Source organism: Tympanuchus pallidicinctus, unplaced genomic scaffold, assembly GCF_026119805.1.
Source record: "Tympanuchus pallidicinctus isolate F22 unplaced genomic scaffold, pur_lepc_1.0 scaffold1, whole genome shotgun sequence".
NCBI lineage: Eukaryota > Metazoa > Chordata > Aves > Galliformes > Phasianidae > Tympanuchus > Tympanuchus pallidicinctus.
In genome coordinates, this window is record NW_026294618.1 from 5,547,288 (window position 1) to 5,561,351 (window position 14,064).

At 58.0% G+C, this 14,064-nt stretch overlaps 1 protein-coding gene across 2 annotated transcripts; it reads right to left on the reverse strand.

Moving 5' to 3' along the window:
* Window positions 1-331: 331 nt before the first annotated feature.
* On the reverse strand, window positions 332-12,896 carry ADCY3 (adenylate cyclase 3). 2 transcript variants are annotated; one of them, XM_052691061.1, is made up of 20 exons: window positions 11,883-12,896; window positions 8,340-8,489; window positions 6,326-6,456; window positions 5,881-5,992; window positions 5,474-5,601; window positions 4,718-4,876; window positions 4,466-4,628; window positions 4,229-4,387; window positions 3,992-4,134; window positions 3,760-3,921; window positions 3,577-3,664; window positions 3,272-3,388; window positions 2,775-3,034; window positions 2,615-2,696; window positions 2,068-2,226; window positions 1,596-1,742; window positions 1,395-1,508; window positions 1,203-1,329; window positions 919-1,043; window positions 332-611 (listed from the first exon to the last, which is right to left on the reverse strand). In XM_052691061.1, the coding sequence occupies exons 1-20, from the start codon at window positions 12,555-12,557 to the stop codon at window positions 429-431; spliced, it is 3,384 nt and encodes a 1,127-aa protein (XP_052547021.1). In that variant the 5' UTR covers window positions 12,558-12,896; the 3' UTR covers window positions 332-428. The 2 variants fall into 2 exon arrangements, with proteins under 2 accessions (XP_052547021.1, XP_052547010.1); XM_052691050.1 differs by having other exon boundaries at window positions 2,615-2,699.
* Between the last annotated feature and the right edge of the window lie 1,168 nt (window positions 12,897-14,064).

Below are 14,064 nucleotides of genomic sequence, written 5' to 3' on the forward strand. Positions count from 1 at the left end.
ATGAACTCGGTATGGACTAACAGCAAAGCCCGGATGCTCCTGTGTGTAGGAGAGACGTGTCTTTCCATCCGACCCTGAGTTTGGATCTCCTTGTGCTGAGTGCATGGCAGCTGGGGCCCACAATGCTACTTGGATGCCAAACTGCTGCCCCCCCTGCAAAGCCTGGGGTGCCTGGGGAAAGGCAGCCCCAACCCCACACCCACTGAGGGCTGTGAGCTTGTGTGCAGGCACGATGGAGCAAAGGAACTTTCCAGCAGGGACTTGGAAAGGGTTGTGCAAAGGGGTCGATTTCTCAAGTTTGGTTTCAGATCCAGACCTCAGTGGGACAGATGTCCCCGCCGGCTGTGGTGCTGGGCACTGGGCCCCCCTGGCCACCCCTCTGGGTGCTGGGCAGACGGTGGCTGTGCTGGCTGGCAGGAGCCAGGCCCTCAAGAGCTGTCTACCACCTGATGGGGCAGGGTGACGGATGAGCCGTTGACGAAGGAGCCCTGCTTCTCCCGGCCCTTGAGGAAGAAAGTGAGCAGCTCCCCTTTGCCCTTGACGTAGATGGCCCCACGGCGTACAAAGCGGAAGCCGTACTCCTTCAGGATGAGGTGCGTCTCCTCTACCACCTGCAGGGACGAATGGACACAGTGGGAGGCTGGGGAGACCCTGCCCAGCACACAGCACAGGTAGCATGGACCCCACAAACCCCAGGTTTACCCACCCACCAAGCTGTCCGTTGTCTTGAGGTGCCCTGCTTTTAGCCCCCTTGCCCAGTTCCCAGCTTAGAGGAGCTGTCAACTACTTCCAGCCCTGCTGAATACTGCTGGCAGTGCTTTCCCTTCCCGTGCAAAGCACAGAGCACTTCAAGGGCTGTGAATACTTCTGAATAATTCTCAGTTTGTCCCCTTGGTTGCCCAGGTCGTGCTGTCCCACCTGTATGTTCCCCATCACACCAGTGGACTCCATCCTGCTGGCCACGTTCACTGTGTTGCCCCAGATGTCGTAGTGTGGCTTGCGGGCACCAATGACTCCTGCTAGCACAGCTCCCTTGTTCATGCCTGTGCAAGAGCAGGGTGGGTGTCACCTCTGTGCTTGGTGACATCCAGATAGCACACCCAGGGTCTGCTCTGAGGGACAGGGCATGAGGTCACCCCAGGCCTCATGAGGTCCCACCGCTCACAGGGAAGGAGGGGAGAGCCCCACGTCCCCAGACTTGCCTATGCGCAGCATGAAGTTGTTGAAGGACTGGTAGTTGATGTTCATCAGTGTCACCTTCATGGCCAAGGCAAAGTCGGCGAGGTCAGCTAAATGCTGCCAGCGCTCCTTATCCGAGAGGGTCTCCTTCTGCAAGAGCAGTGGGTCAGGAATGCCCCCCTTGCCCACCATCCCCTGCCTCAGGAACCCCTTACCTTGGTGCTGTAGCCGTTGGTGTTGGCATCAGGAGTCACTCCAGACGCGGCCATGTAGGTGCTGCCGATGGTTTTGATCTTGGTGATACACCGGAATTGGGGTTCGTCCAGGAGCTGAGCCATGAGGATAGGTCTTCAGGCACCTGAGGCTATTGGCCACAGCCCTGTGTTGCCCCCATGACCAGCCCCAGCCCAACTCACTGCGTCAAAGTCAGAGATGATCTCGTTGAGGAACCGCAGGCACTCGATGCCCCCGTTGTTGATGCTCTCCTCTGTGTAGAAGTCAGCAAAGTTGGGGAGAGAAGCAAACATGACGCCGATCTCATCGTAGGACTGGCTGTACAGCTCCTGGGGAGGAGAAGGACAGTGGCTGTCAGCTGGAGATGTGGCTATCAGATGGAGATGTGCCTGCACCTCCAGCAAGCCCAAAGCCTCCAACCCCAACCCTCCTCCATCTGAAAAAAATAAGGGTGCTCAGCAGTCCTCCTTTGCAAGGTCAAGAAATCTCCTCCGTCCAGCCAAAAGATGTTTGACTAGAGTCTTTGGCAACCTCTCCAGATACAGAGGCCATGAACAAAAAAAAAATAAATGGGTTGAATCACTACATATAACCAGGATTCTTGGGGATGCTGCTTGTGGGACAGAAGGTCTGTGTTCCTGGGTGTCCCCTCACCTCGTCCCGCTTCTTGGAGCCCAAGAAGTGCCGGGCCACGTGCTCAGGCAGCATGTTGGTGACAAGAGCCTCGTTCCAGCGCCGCATCTCATAGACTCGCTCCTTCTGGTCGTGGACATCGATCTTCCAGAGGAAGAGTGTCCTGGCCAGCTTTTCTACCTGCAGGCAGGGGGAGATGGGTGCAGCAGGGCCTCACCAGCACTAGGAGCATGCCAGCTGGTGTGGGGCTGATCCAGGCTTGGATGGAGGCTATGGGGCAAGGTGAAACCGTAATGGGAGACATAAGACCTCATGTGAAGGGCAAATGGGACCTTCACGGGGAAAGCACAGGCTCTGGAGCCACCATGATGCTGCCTGCTCTAAATCTTATGGGGGAGATGGAGGTGCCAATGTAGTTCTAGGCTTCCGTGGAAAAGAGCTGGAGGTGGTTCCACAGTTGGGGACCAACCGTGCTTTGTTGGAGCATGCAGAAATCAGGCTCGGGGCTGTAGTAACATCACAGAGAGGAAGGAAGAAAGGGGCCTCCTAAGGGGGCTGAGTCACTCACGTGGCGAGAGAAGTAGTAAAAGCTGAGCATCACGATGAAGATCATGGCTGTCATGGAGTACTTGGAGGGGACCAGCGAGGACCTGCTGGAGGATGTGGCAAGGTGTAGGTGGGTGGTGAGCTTGGCCGTGCCCCCTCACCATGCTCCTACCACCCCTTACATGCTCTGCTGGCTGCGGCGCCGGTCGTACTGATCGAAGATGTGCTCCCAGGCGTAGATGTTGACAGTGCCGGCTGCCCCAGTGATCAGCACCATGAGAGTCAGCTTGACCATGTGGCTGACCTGCACCAGCATGATGGTGGCCACCAGAGCCAGCACGGCGATGTAGCTGTAGTACTTGGGCTGCTCCCAACAGCCGCCTGGCCGTGGTGGCACCACCGTCCCGTTGCTTGTCCTGCTGTAGTCCTGCTGACAGCTGAGCTGGGGGCATGAAGGCAGGATGAGGACGGGGGGCAGGGAATGATGATGTCCCCCCAAGAGCTGGAATACTTTGTGAGAGAGTGGAGGACACCCCAACTGCCAGGTGCTAAAATCCTCTCCAGCTTCAGTGCAGCCCTCATTGATTTAATGATTGGCTGTGCATGGGACTGTGCACAATTATGGACTGCTGGGACACAGAAGGTCAGAGAGGGTTCCTGCGCTGGCCCCATGTCTCACCATGTCCACAATATCAGCCATGGTGACAATGATGATGGCAGCCATGGCCCAGGTGTTGCGTGCCCAGCGAGTCCTGTCAATCCAGGTGGAGAAGGCCACGAGCTTTTTGGGGAAGACCTGCCGGGAGAAGACAAGGGACTTCACCCAGGTGGGACACATCATCACGGTGGCCATAGAGAGAACAAATATTGGATAATGGGGCGGCGCAAAATATAGATGGGGAAGGTGTTGGGGGAAAGAGCAGCTCCCAAACCTCACCTATCCTCAGTATCCCCACCCCCTGAGGCTGCCCATCCCGCTCTCACCCGGGGAAAAATAGCAGCCAGCGAGCAGAGGGTAAGGATGAGCAGCAGGATCTCCCCCACCGCGAAGGTCACATAGTTGGCCACCAACCTGTCGCAAAAAAGACCCAGGATGGGACAGACCTGAAGCCCTGCAGGGCTGAAGGTGAGCTGGGGCAATCCATCCCCAGTGCCTCCCCAACATACCAAGGGTCGATGAAGACCTCCACCAAGGCAGTGAAGAAAAGGACAACACAGGAGCAGCTGAAAGCAGCACCACTCTGCTTCTCCTTCTCCACTGAGTAGCGCGTCTCCATCTCAGGGTCAATGAAGCGCATGGAGAGCCGGAAGGTGCTCTTCCCCTTCAGCCTGCCAGCAACATTGGCCATCAGCACCCAACAGGGCTGGGCTGGGTCTCGCTGCCGGCTGGGTGACTCACGCCTGGACAGACTCGCGCTCCAGCAGGGCCTCGTTGAGCAGCTTGTTGAGCTCCTGCTCATTCTGCGACGCGTCGATTACCCGCTCAGCCAGGTCCCGGAGCCGCAGCCGGCGCCGCGGGTTGGGGAAGGATGGGTTCACAGCCTGCGCCACGAAGCAAAGCATCAGTGGGAACGCTGAGGCCATCATGGTAGTCTCCAAAATACAAGCTGAAGGGGGTGCTTCCCACGCACTGTACCTCTCCATCCTCCTCCCCGTTCTCCAGGGTGCCCCTCACCCTGGCGTCGGACTCATCGGGTTCCTCAGGGCTGGTGCGCGCCAAGCTGGCACTGCCGTTGCGCTCCTTGGTGTTGATGAGCAGCGGGGAGCCTCCATGGGATGAGGTCAGTGACAGCTTCTGCAAGGCCGAGGCGGTGGCTCACATTGTGCCAAGGATGCCTGCTGCGGTGGCACCGGTGCCCACGCTGCTACTCACCACCCCATTGATGCCGTTGCGTAGAGGCTGCTTGGGCACCACGATGAGGTAGGTGACAATGCCCTTCTCCTTCAGGTACTCGCAGCGAGAGCCACCCTCGCCTGGCTCCACCTCGAACTCGCCCTTCAAGCAATCCATGGTGCTCTGTGAGATGTGCACACGCCTGCGGGACACGAGGTGCAGTGAACCGGGGCCACCCTTATGCCTATGGGATGGTGACACCACGTCTCATCCCCACTGAGAGATGCTCACCCAGGGATGCCACCTGCCTCCATCTTGTTGGCCACGGTGACGTCGGTGGACCACACGTCGTACTGCCAACGCTTCTGGCCCAGCACGCCGCCCAGCACCGTCCCGCTGTGCACTCCCACACGCATGTCCACCGCTGTCTTGGTCTTTTCCCGCACGTAACTGGGAGGGTGACATGGGAGCCACTCACTACCCCTTCTTCTTCCAACCCCAGGGCAATAACACTTTCCTTAATCGAGTGCACTTGGCACAGGAAATGTGACAGAAAAGGGTAAGGGTGGTGTGCTGCCTTGGAGAAGCCCAATGGGGTGACCCTGGTGGGGCACCGGGGAGCCCCTGCCTATATCAGTACCCATCACTGGGTCCTCTCTGCTTTTTGCCAAATCCCAAGGACACCTTTGGGACAGTGACCAGCACACAATAGACACGATGAGGACATGCTGGAAATGATGACAAGAACACAGTGAGAACAAGGACAAGGACACTGTCATTGGCATTGGCACGGGTTGCTGTGGGTGCCCCAGGCCCCATGGCAGTGCCCAAGGCCAGGCTGGATGGGGCTTTGGGCAGGCTGGTCTATGGGAGGTATCCCAGCCTACAGCATGGGACTGGAACTGGTTGGGCTTCATGGTCCCTGCCAGCTCAAGATCTCTTCCAGCCCAAGTCATTCTATGATTCTAAGTTATGCTGGAAGCAGTGATGAGGACATATTGGGAACAATGACAAGGACAACCTGGGGACAATCTGAGAAGCTCTTACGAAATGGCTTCCACCATGGCAAGCCCCATCATGATGGAGCAGACAGCATGGTCCTCCCGGTAGTCGGGCAGCCCACAGATGCAGTAATAGCAGTCACCCAGGATCTTGATGCGCAGTTGGTGGTATTTCTGGGGAAAGGGGCATGGTATCAACCCCCTCCCCATGACTGGGCTCCCCCCATCCCTCTCCCAGGCAGGGTTTGCTCCATCCTTCCCCATGCCAAGCTTTTCCACGCTCACAAGGGACACAAATAATCCGATTTTCCATTCCCTCCCTGCTTCCCTGAAGATTTGGCCAACTGCAGCCCAGATGGTGGGGGCCCCCACCCCTTCCCCGTCCTATTTTTGCCAGTAAAAAAAATGGGGCATCTCCTGCCCATCCCCTTGCTGATGAGCGGGGACACTCACGGCTGCCAGCTTGTCGAAGCGGGCGAAGAGCTCGTTGAGGAGCTTCACCAGCTCCTGGGCGCTGCAGGATGAGGAGAGCTGCGTGAAGCCCACGATGTCTGCAAAGAGGATGCTGTGGGGAGCGAGGCGTTACAAATATGCTCCTCACAGGGAGAATTTGCAGCGAGAATTTCTTTTCCCATAACGCAGACGTGACTGCGGCGATCGGTTCAGCTATGTCCCCAAAGGCTATTTTGGGACGTGGCTGGAAACGATGCTCTGCAAATCATGTCTGGATCAAAAAGTGGCCCCAAGCCATAGTCTGGCTGGCAGCTGTCCCCTGTTACCCTTTGTTGTAGCCACCACCATCCCCTCCGCCCCCCCAATCTCCTTCTAGGGCTTCTCTGGCCCAAGAAATTGAGAGATTTTCCCCACTGACCATGGCATGGGTAGAAGCCAGCCCTACCTGACATTCTCGTGGCGGTACATGTACATGGTGTTGAACTGCTGCATCTCCTTCTGGCTCGGGTCCTTCTTCATATCCTTCAGCATCTCATCTGCCACGTGCTTGGGTAGGATGGAGAGCATCAGCCGCTCCTGGGGGGCAGGGCAAGAAGCTGAGTGTAAGCGCACTGTGCGTGTGCTATTCTGAGCAGCCCCCTCTCCTCTGGGACAAAAGGTGACAAAGTTCAGCCCAAAAACCCATGCCAGCACTGGAGGGTCTGCTGCAATGTCTACTAGTGACAGGAGAAGAGGTGATGGCCTCAAGTTGTGCCAGGGGAGGTTCAGGTTGGAGGTGTTCCAGAACCATGGGGATGTGGCACTGAGAGACGTGGGCAGTGGGCATGGTGGGGTGGGCTGGGGTTGGACTTGGGGATCGTGGAGGTGTGTTCTAACCTGAATGACTCTGATTCTCTGATTTTATGTCCCTGCAAACTGCCCTGGGGATGGGACAACTACACCATGGAGGAACTCTTGATTTAAAGGCATGGTGTGTCCACATGCCACCCCACAGGGCAGCAGCACTGGCCCCAAGGAGGAGTAAACCCATGGCGGACATCGTACTCCCTGCTTTTGCCACAGCTCTGCAGCTGGAAAGGGGATGCATCCCCCAGCTGGCTGCACGTGAGGATCTGTGCTATGTGTAATTAACACTGTTAATGAAGTGGGTTTTCCCTCAGGTTTCTGTGCACAGCGGGGCCGCTGCTGGAGGAACAGCTTCATGTCCCTGCCTGTGGCTTTCAGAGCTGCCACCATACAGACAGCACAGAGAGAGACCCTGCTGCAAGGAAAGGAGACAGGGATTTCCCAAGATGTCCACTGGGGCTTGATGCTGAATAACCCTGAATTCACCCAGTCGCTTTGCCAGCTTCAAAGCTACTGACCAGCCAATGCATGGGGCAGTGCTGGTGGGAAAAAGGCCACAAAGTGCTCCCTGTGATGTGGGTGTTGTGCTGGTTCTTCCTCCCACCCCAAGAAGCACGGTGCTGACAGTGGGCTGGACCCGACACACATCTCTGTTGCCATTGGGAGCAAATTGCTGGCAGCGGATCAACAAGATAAGAGATGGGAGATGGGGAGAGAGGCCCCAGATAAGGTGCTAAAATTAGCTGGGCTCATAACTGGATGCCGCCTGGAGAAAATGAAGCTTTCCAACTGCCTTCTGTCAACACCATGCAGGTTCTCCACCTGCTGTTATCACTCCTGTCCCCTCAGCAGGATCAGCCCCGGGAGAAGTGAGGTGGCCAAGATCCCAATGGGGACATTGCTGGCTGGGGGTGGGGAAATGCTGCAGGGCCATGCCTGGTGATGGAGACTTCTTGTGTGGCCATGTCTGGGGACAGAGAAATGTTACGTGGCCACACCAGATGATGGGGATGTGACATATGGCCCTGCCCAAAGATGGTAGGGACATCCTGCATGGCCATGCTTGAGGACAATGACCTGCCATATGACCATGTCTATAGACAGAGACATTCCAAATGTCTGTGACTGGGCAGGGACCTGCTGTATAGCTGTAATCATTCTTGAGGACAAGGACCTGCCACATGTCCATGTCCAGTAATGGAGACCTGCTGCCCGGCCATGCCTGCAGACCTGCAACACGGCTCTGCCCAAGGACAGTGACATGCCACATGAACATGCCCAAACAAAGGGACGTGCCATGTGTCCATGCCTGATGAATGGGACCTACAGTATGGCCATGCCACGTGGTTGTGTAACGGGGTAAGGAACTGCCACGTGGCCATGCCCAAAGCTGGGGACCTGCCACCTGCTTACACACGAGGACAGGGACCTGCCACGGGGATGGGGACAGCTTGGAGGTGACCGTGTCAGAAGCTGTGAGGTCCTGGAAGAGGACAATTACATGGTGAGTCCTCACTGAATCGCAATTCCCACCTCTGGTCCTCTTATCCTTGTTGCCAGCCACCTGTGCCCCATCTTGCTGTCCCCATACTGTCCCCAGCCACGGCTCCTACCTGCTGCTGGCTCTGCTCCTCCAGGTTGAGCTTGACCTCGAGGGACTGCCGTGCTTCCAGGAAGGCCTTGCGGTGCTTGCGGTCAGCCATGTAGTAGGACATGGTGCCCACCGTGATGGCACAAAGGTAGATGGCAATGTTGGACAGGATCTGTGGGGATGATTTGGGGTGAGAAAGCATTCTGATGATGGAAGACATGAAATCAACTCTATGTGCAAGCCTCTGTGCCACAGCCGTGGATAGCTGCTGGGGGGGACTCACTTCACTGCCATGAAGCGGTGGCTCTGCAGGAGAGGTTGACAGGAGACCTCAGGGCCCCTGAGGGCTGACTGCCTCATTAAACCTTGCAGAGGTGTTTTGGAAAATGGCAGTGGGTCCACAGGGATAGGAGCTGCCCTGGGGACAGTTACGCAGGAGCTGAAGTATACAAGCTAATGAAAACACAGCCAAATCCTAAAAATGTCCATGCTCCCATCCCTTCCAGCAGCCAAAACCATGGCTATGAGGTGGCTATGAAAGGTGGATGTGGCCAGGTGCTGCTGGCCATGAAAACCCATTCTGTTTGCTGTGAGCGTGGTGCTGGACCTGGCCCATATGTCAGACTCCATCAATGGGACAGTGGAAACAAGAGCAAGAGCCCTTCGTGGAAAGTATGCCTGATGAGTGAAAGAATTCAGTTTGTTTAGTCTAGAAAGGCTAAATGTGGCAGGAAGGACACGATGGCAGGTTGCAGCTCTGCTGAAGGCAGCTCTGAGGATTTGGAGAAGCCCTCCCATACCAGAGCACAAGCTGAGTGACAGCCTGTCTCCACTGGGGACTTGCCACCATGCTCAGTGTCCACCTTCTGACCCCTACTCCCCAGCCCTGCATCCCAAAGCCCAGCTCTCATGGCTTGTGCCCATCCCCCGTCCCTGCAGCTCGGGATTCCCGGGAAGCCCCACTATGGCAGCTGGCAAGTGAGAACCATCTGGAGGTGGGCACGGAGAAGAAACCCTCAAACCAGCCGCCTCTCTCTATTTTTAAGCAGTTGTCATGACAATGCACCACTCCGCCGAGCTCAGCACTGTTTGGCACACATAGGGTCACTGGGAACCTCGCCTGGATGGAGACATGCCTACCCCAAAACCCCACGTCGCATGGCCATATATACAGCAGCCAAGCACATCCTTGTGCTGTGCCAGGGATGCTCAACTCCCAAACCATCCAACAGGTGCTCCAAGGTGGGCCGCAGACCGTGCCATTTTCCTCTGGCCCCACCAGTGTCTTGCAGGGGTGGAAGCCATCCAAACTGGGGCTGAGTCAGTGGCCCAGCCCAGTGAGTGACAACGAAGCCATGGGCAGGGGATGGAGACCCCATGGTAGGATGAGAGGTAATGGCTTGAAGTTGTACCAGGGGAGGTTCAGGTTGGATATTAGAAACAATTTAATCTGCAGAAGAGCAGAGATGCAGTGGCACAGATGCCCAGGGAGGCGGTGGGGTCACCATCCTTGGAGGTGTTCAAGAAGCACAGAGGTGTGGCACTGATTGATGTGGGCAGTGGGCACGGTGGGTGTGAGCTGGGGTTGGACTTGGGCACCTCAGAGGTCCCTCCCAACCTTTAATGACTCTATGATTCTTTGGACTGAATCCCATGCATCCTGTCTGGCTCAAGGCATGGAGCACCACCAAACCCAGAGCCCCAGCCCCCCAGCCCCATTCAGCCCATGGGCTCATCCTGGACAGCTGAAGCAGGGCAGAAGCTGCTGGCATTTCTCATCAAGCCTCCTGGGCTGCGCCGGGTCCGAGCAGCACCCGCTGCTTCATCCTATTAATAGCAGTGCCCTCGGGGAGCCGTACAAACGTCCATAATAATAAAGCATATGATGTTTATTTCTGGACATAATGTTCCTCTTTTGCAGCAAGCAGAGGCTGAGGCATGCGGCGTTGCCAAGGTTTTGCTGGCCCTGGACTCGCCGTGCCACAGCAATGATGAATGCAGGCGCTGCTGGCCGGGGGGATGCCTGCAGAGCCCCCAGATCCGGGCACGTTGTCACCATCTCACTGCAGTGCCAGGAGCAAAGGCAGGAGATGGAGTCCCTGTTGCATGCAGCTCTTTTGGGTTTGCATTTTTTGGATCAGCAGCAAAACCTGGGAAAGCCACTGCTTGCACGGGTTTCCGTAGCATCTTTTCACGGAGCGCACGTGTGGAGCGGGCAGTGTGGGCACTTCCAGCAGGATTTTCCACTGTCAACAGCCACTGCTGCACAAGTTTGCAGCTCTGCCTTTTATTTTCCCATCCCCTGAAGAAGGCCGTGCTACTAGCAGGCCTGGAAACGCTGTGTGTGCTGCCTGCTGGAGCACCCAAGATGGATGGGCCATGGGGGACATGAGTGGGGCTTGGGTCGCCCTCCTGCTGCAAAACCCATTGCTCTGGGGCAGTGACAACACTGTCTAGCTGCTCCAGGCAAGAATTTCCCAGGAAATATTGAGGTGATGGGCCAAGGACCACTCTACCCCTGCATCCCCATTGTTTGCTGCCATGCACAAAATGGTGGCCCACCCCTATGGCAGCATTTGAGCTCAGGGATGCTGTTTCTCTACATTTTCTTTGGCAGAAAATCATCCCCAAAGCATCCCCAGGCACGGGGCTGAGCAGCCTCCACCAGAGCTTCAGCACTGGGGGGGGGTCGATGGGTCTCAGCCCTGTGAGCTGATGGCTGTGGGGCTGGTGCCTGCTTGGGGCCACTCAGTTCTCCCAGCTCCATCCTCCTGGGAATCCTCTGGTGGCTGTTTGTGAGCCTGGAGGAAGGCCCACGCTGGGCTGCTGCCAGGCTTTGGTTAAAAATGACCTCTTAAAGCCATTTTCGTAATTTAAGGGGAAATCAGCACAAGTGGAGCCCCTTGGCAGGGAGGATGGGGATGCCCTCAGCCCAGCGTGCCTCAATTTCCCCAGCAGCTAAAGCACAGCCCATTTGTCTACACACCCTGGGTAGCTCTTGGGGTCGAATCTGTAGCTTTGAGGCCGGGTCTGTGGCATGGGTGCCATGGGGGTGTTTTAGGGGAGCATCCTGCAGCCAACAAACACCACCACCAGCTCAGAGTGCCCGGATCAAAGCAACTCTAGGCTCAAAGCATAGAGACAGATGTGAACGCAGGGTTAAGCCATGGGAACACAGTTGGCCTCTTCAACCTGACTAGGATGAGGTAGGATGAGAAGTAACGGCCTCGAGTTGTGCCAGGGGAGGTTTGGGTTAGATATTAGGTATCGAAACAGGGAGGTGGTGGAGTCACCGCCCCTGGAGGCGTTGAAGAACTGTGGGGATGTGGCACTGAGGGACGCGGCCAGTGGGCACGATGGGGGGTTTGGGGTTGGGTTTGGAGACCTCAGAAGCCTTTTCCAACCTGAATGATCCTTTATGACCGAGTGAGGTGGTAACGGGTTGACGGTTGGACTTGGTGATTGCAGAGGTCTTTTGCGAGCTTAATGATTTGATGATCGCACGATTTGCCCTACGCCACCCCCGGGGCCCCGCATCCCCCTTCCTGTCCCCGTGTCCCCGTACCTGTCTCAGCAGCGTGCCCTCATCCAGGGCATCCTGCCTCTGTTGGGCGACGGTGACGCCGAGCACCAGCGTGTGGACGCCGCAGGACACGGCGGTGATGAGCACGATGGGCGCCAGGCGCAGCGGCAACGTGATGAAGAAGGAGAAGACGAAGAAGGCCTGCCAGCCCACCGTGTCGCTGGCCTCGGGCGAACGCGAGAAGTTGAGGCCCAAGTAGCAGAAGATCTGGGCCAAGATGAGGACCCAGAGGACGTAGGGCAGGAAGCGACGGGCGGCGCGCTCGGGTAGCAGCCTGTATTTGCAGAGGGCAAAAAGCAACACGTGGGCAGCCAAGCCGGTCCCCGCTGCCAAGGCCGGGGCCAACTTGTCGGCGGCGTAGACCGTGGTGCACATGAGGAGGACGTAGCAATCGAAGAGGGCTGCGAAGACCACCAGCACCAGGAGGGTCTCGTGGCGTTGCCGACGGAAGTAGGTCTGGTAGAGGTTCTCCAGGGACTCGGGAGCGAAGGTGAGGCGCATGAAGCGGGGCAGGCAGAGGCACGGCCCCGAGCTGCGCACTGTCACCTCGTGGGTCCGGCCCACGGCGTGCTCGGGGTCCGACGGCAGGCTCACCGAGTAGTCGGCGGAGTACTCGGCCGAGTACTCGGGCTCCGAGAAATCCCTGTTCCTCGGCATCGCGATGCTTTTCCCACCCCGATCCCGGAGAAACGATGCTCAGCGGGGCATCGCCCTCAGCATCCCCGTTCGGCGGAGCTCCGCGGTCGCTCTCCTTTCCGGGAGCCGCTCTCTCCGGGCTCTCCTCGCGCGGAAGAACGGCCGGAGGAGGCGATGGGGATTATAAATAGCGAAGGCCGGGAGCCGTGCCGAGCCGGCCTGCCCAGCCCCTGCGCACTGCCTGGCTGCGAGCGGAGCGACGCGGAGTGGAAAAATGTCGCGATGCCTCCTTCCCTCCTTCCCTGCCCCTCCTTCGAGGGCAGCCGGCTTCGGGGGCGACCCCGGCGCTGCCCCGGCCCCGCCGCTCCGCTCCCTCCCTCCCGTCCCCCGCCCCAGCCCCGCCGCCTCCCGGTTGCGGCAGCGCAGGTGCGGCCCCGCCGCTCCCGGCAGCATCCTCTGCTCTCCTCCCGCATCCCGGAGGGCTCCGGCCCCGCGGGGGCTTCGCTCGGGGCTTCCCCGGGCCGGGGGAGGGAGCCCACCGCCGGTCGTGCCCGTACCGGTGCGGCCCCGGTGCGTCCCCGCCTTCCGTAACCCTCTCGCTGCCGGCTGCGGGGAGGCCGCGGTACCGCCGGGGTGGGGAGGTGGGGGCGGGTTGGGAGGGTTGTACCGCTCGCGGCCCTTCCTGGGTTGCGGGGAAGGTAGGGGAGCGCGGGGGAAGCTGCTTCGGGGCTTGGGTAGCTGGCAATGCTCCCGTGCCGGTGGGGTTGCTCATATTGCCCCCTCCAGCATCCCAGCCTGCTCTACTCAGTGCTGCTCCTTGCTTCGTCTTTCCCATCCCCTTCTACGCACCGGGGCTACGGTCTCCAAGAGGATGCACATCTCTTTGAAACAAATGCCTTCATCCTCACTTGGTGCCAGGAACCCCAAACCCAGAGCCCAAAGATGCGTGGGCCATCCACCCACGGCCCTCTCTGGGGTGACAGCCGCTTTACAATACCCCCACTGAGGAACACAGCAAACCAAGGCTTTCCCACACGTACGTCCCCTTCTTCTAGGCTGTCCCCATTGAAACCTCTTCAGAAAAGTTCCCTGTCCATCGTGTTTCACTGCTGCTCCACTGCCTGCTCCTCTCTGGCATCCCTGATCTGGAAAACTGGCAATGCTTCAGAGCTGCTGGAGATGCCCTGGACCACAGTCGAAGGAGCCCTGCCAGATACCCATGCATCCTCAGCTGAGCTCTGGGCCAACAGCTGTAATGGGAGACCATCCTGGCTCCACTGCCAGGAGGAGTAATTGCTTCTGCGTAATAATTAATACCAAAATGAGAATGCCGAAGCCGCAGCCCTCAGGAGGCTTCTGGAGTGCTTGGGGTTACCTCTGTCCTGCTGTGGCTAAAGGGAAGTAACTGAGCAGCACAAAGCAGAGCTGACAGTGGCTGGGGGTGATCAGGCACGGGGCCAGACCAGAAATGCCAGTGTGTTCCCCAGCCCCTGCCTCCAGCAAGTGCTGGGAGGAAGGTGGGCAGCAC

What these genes read in the sequence shown, in the direction of transcription:
- ADCY3 (XM_052691050.1), bottom strand. Translation starts at nt 12,557, where the DNA reads ATGCCGAGGAACAGGGATTTCTCGGAGCCCGAGTACTCGGCCGAGTAC. An exon ending in GAGCGCGAGTCTGTCCAGGC is followed by an intron (nt 3,922 to 3,991) that starts GTGAGTCACCCA and finishes TGTTGCTGGCAG; the next exon opens with GCTGAAGGGGAAGAGCACCT. An exon ending in TGGCTGCTATTTTTCCCCGG is followed by an intron (nt 3,389 to 3,576) that starts GTGAGAGCGGGA and finishes TTCTCCCGGCAG; the next exon opens with GTCTTCCCCAAAAAGCTCGT.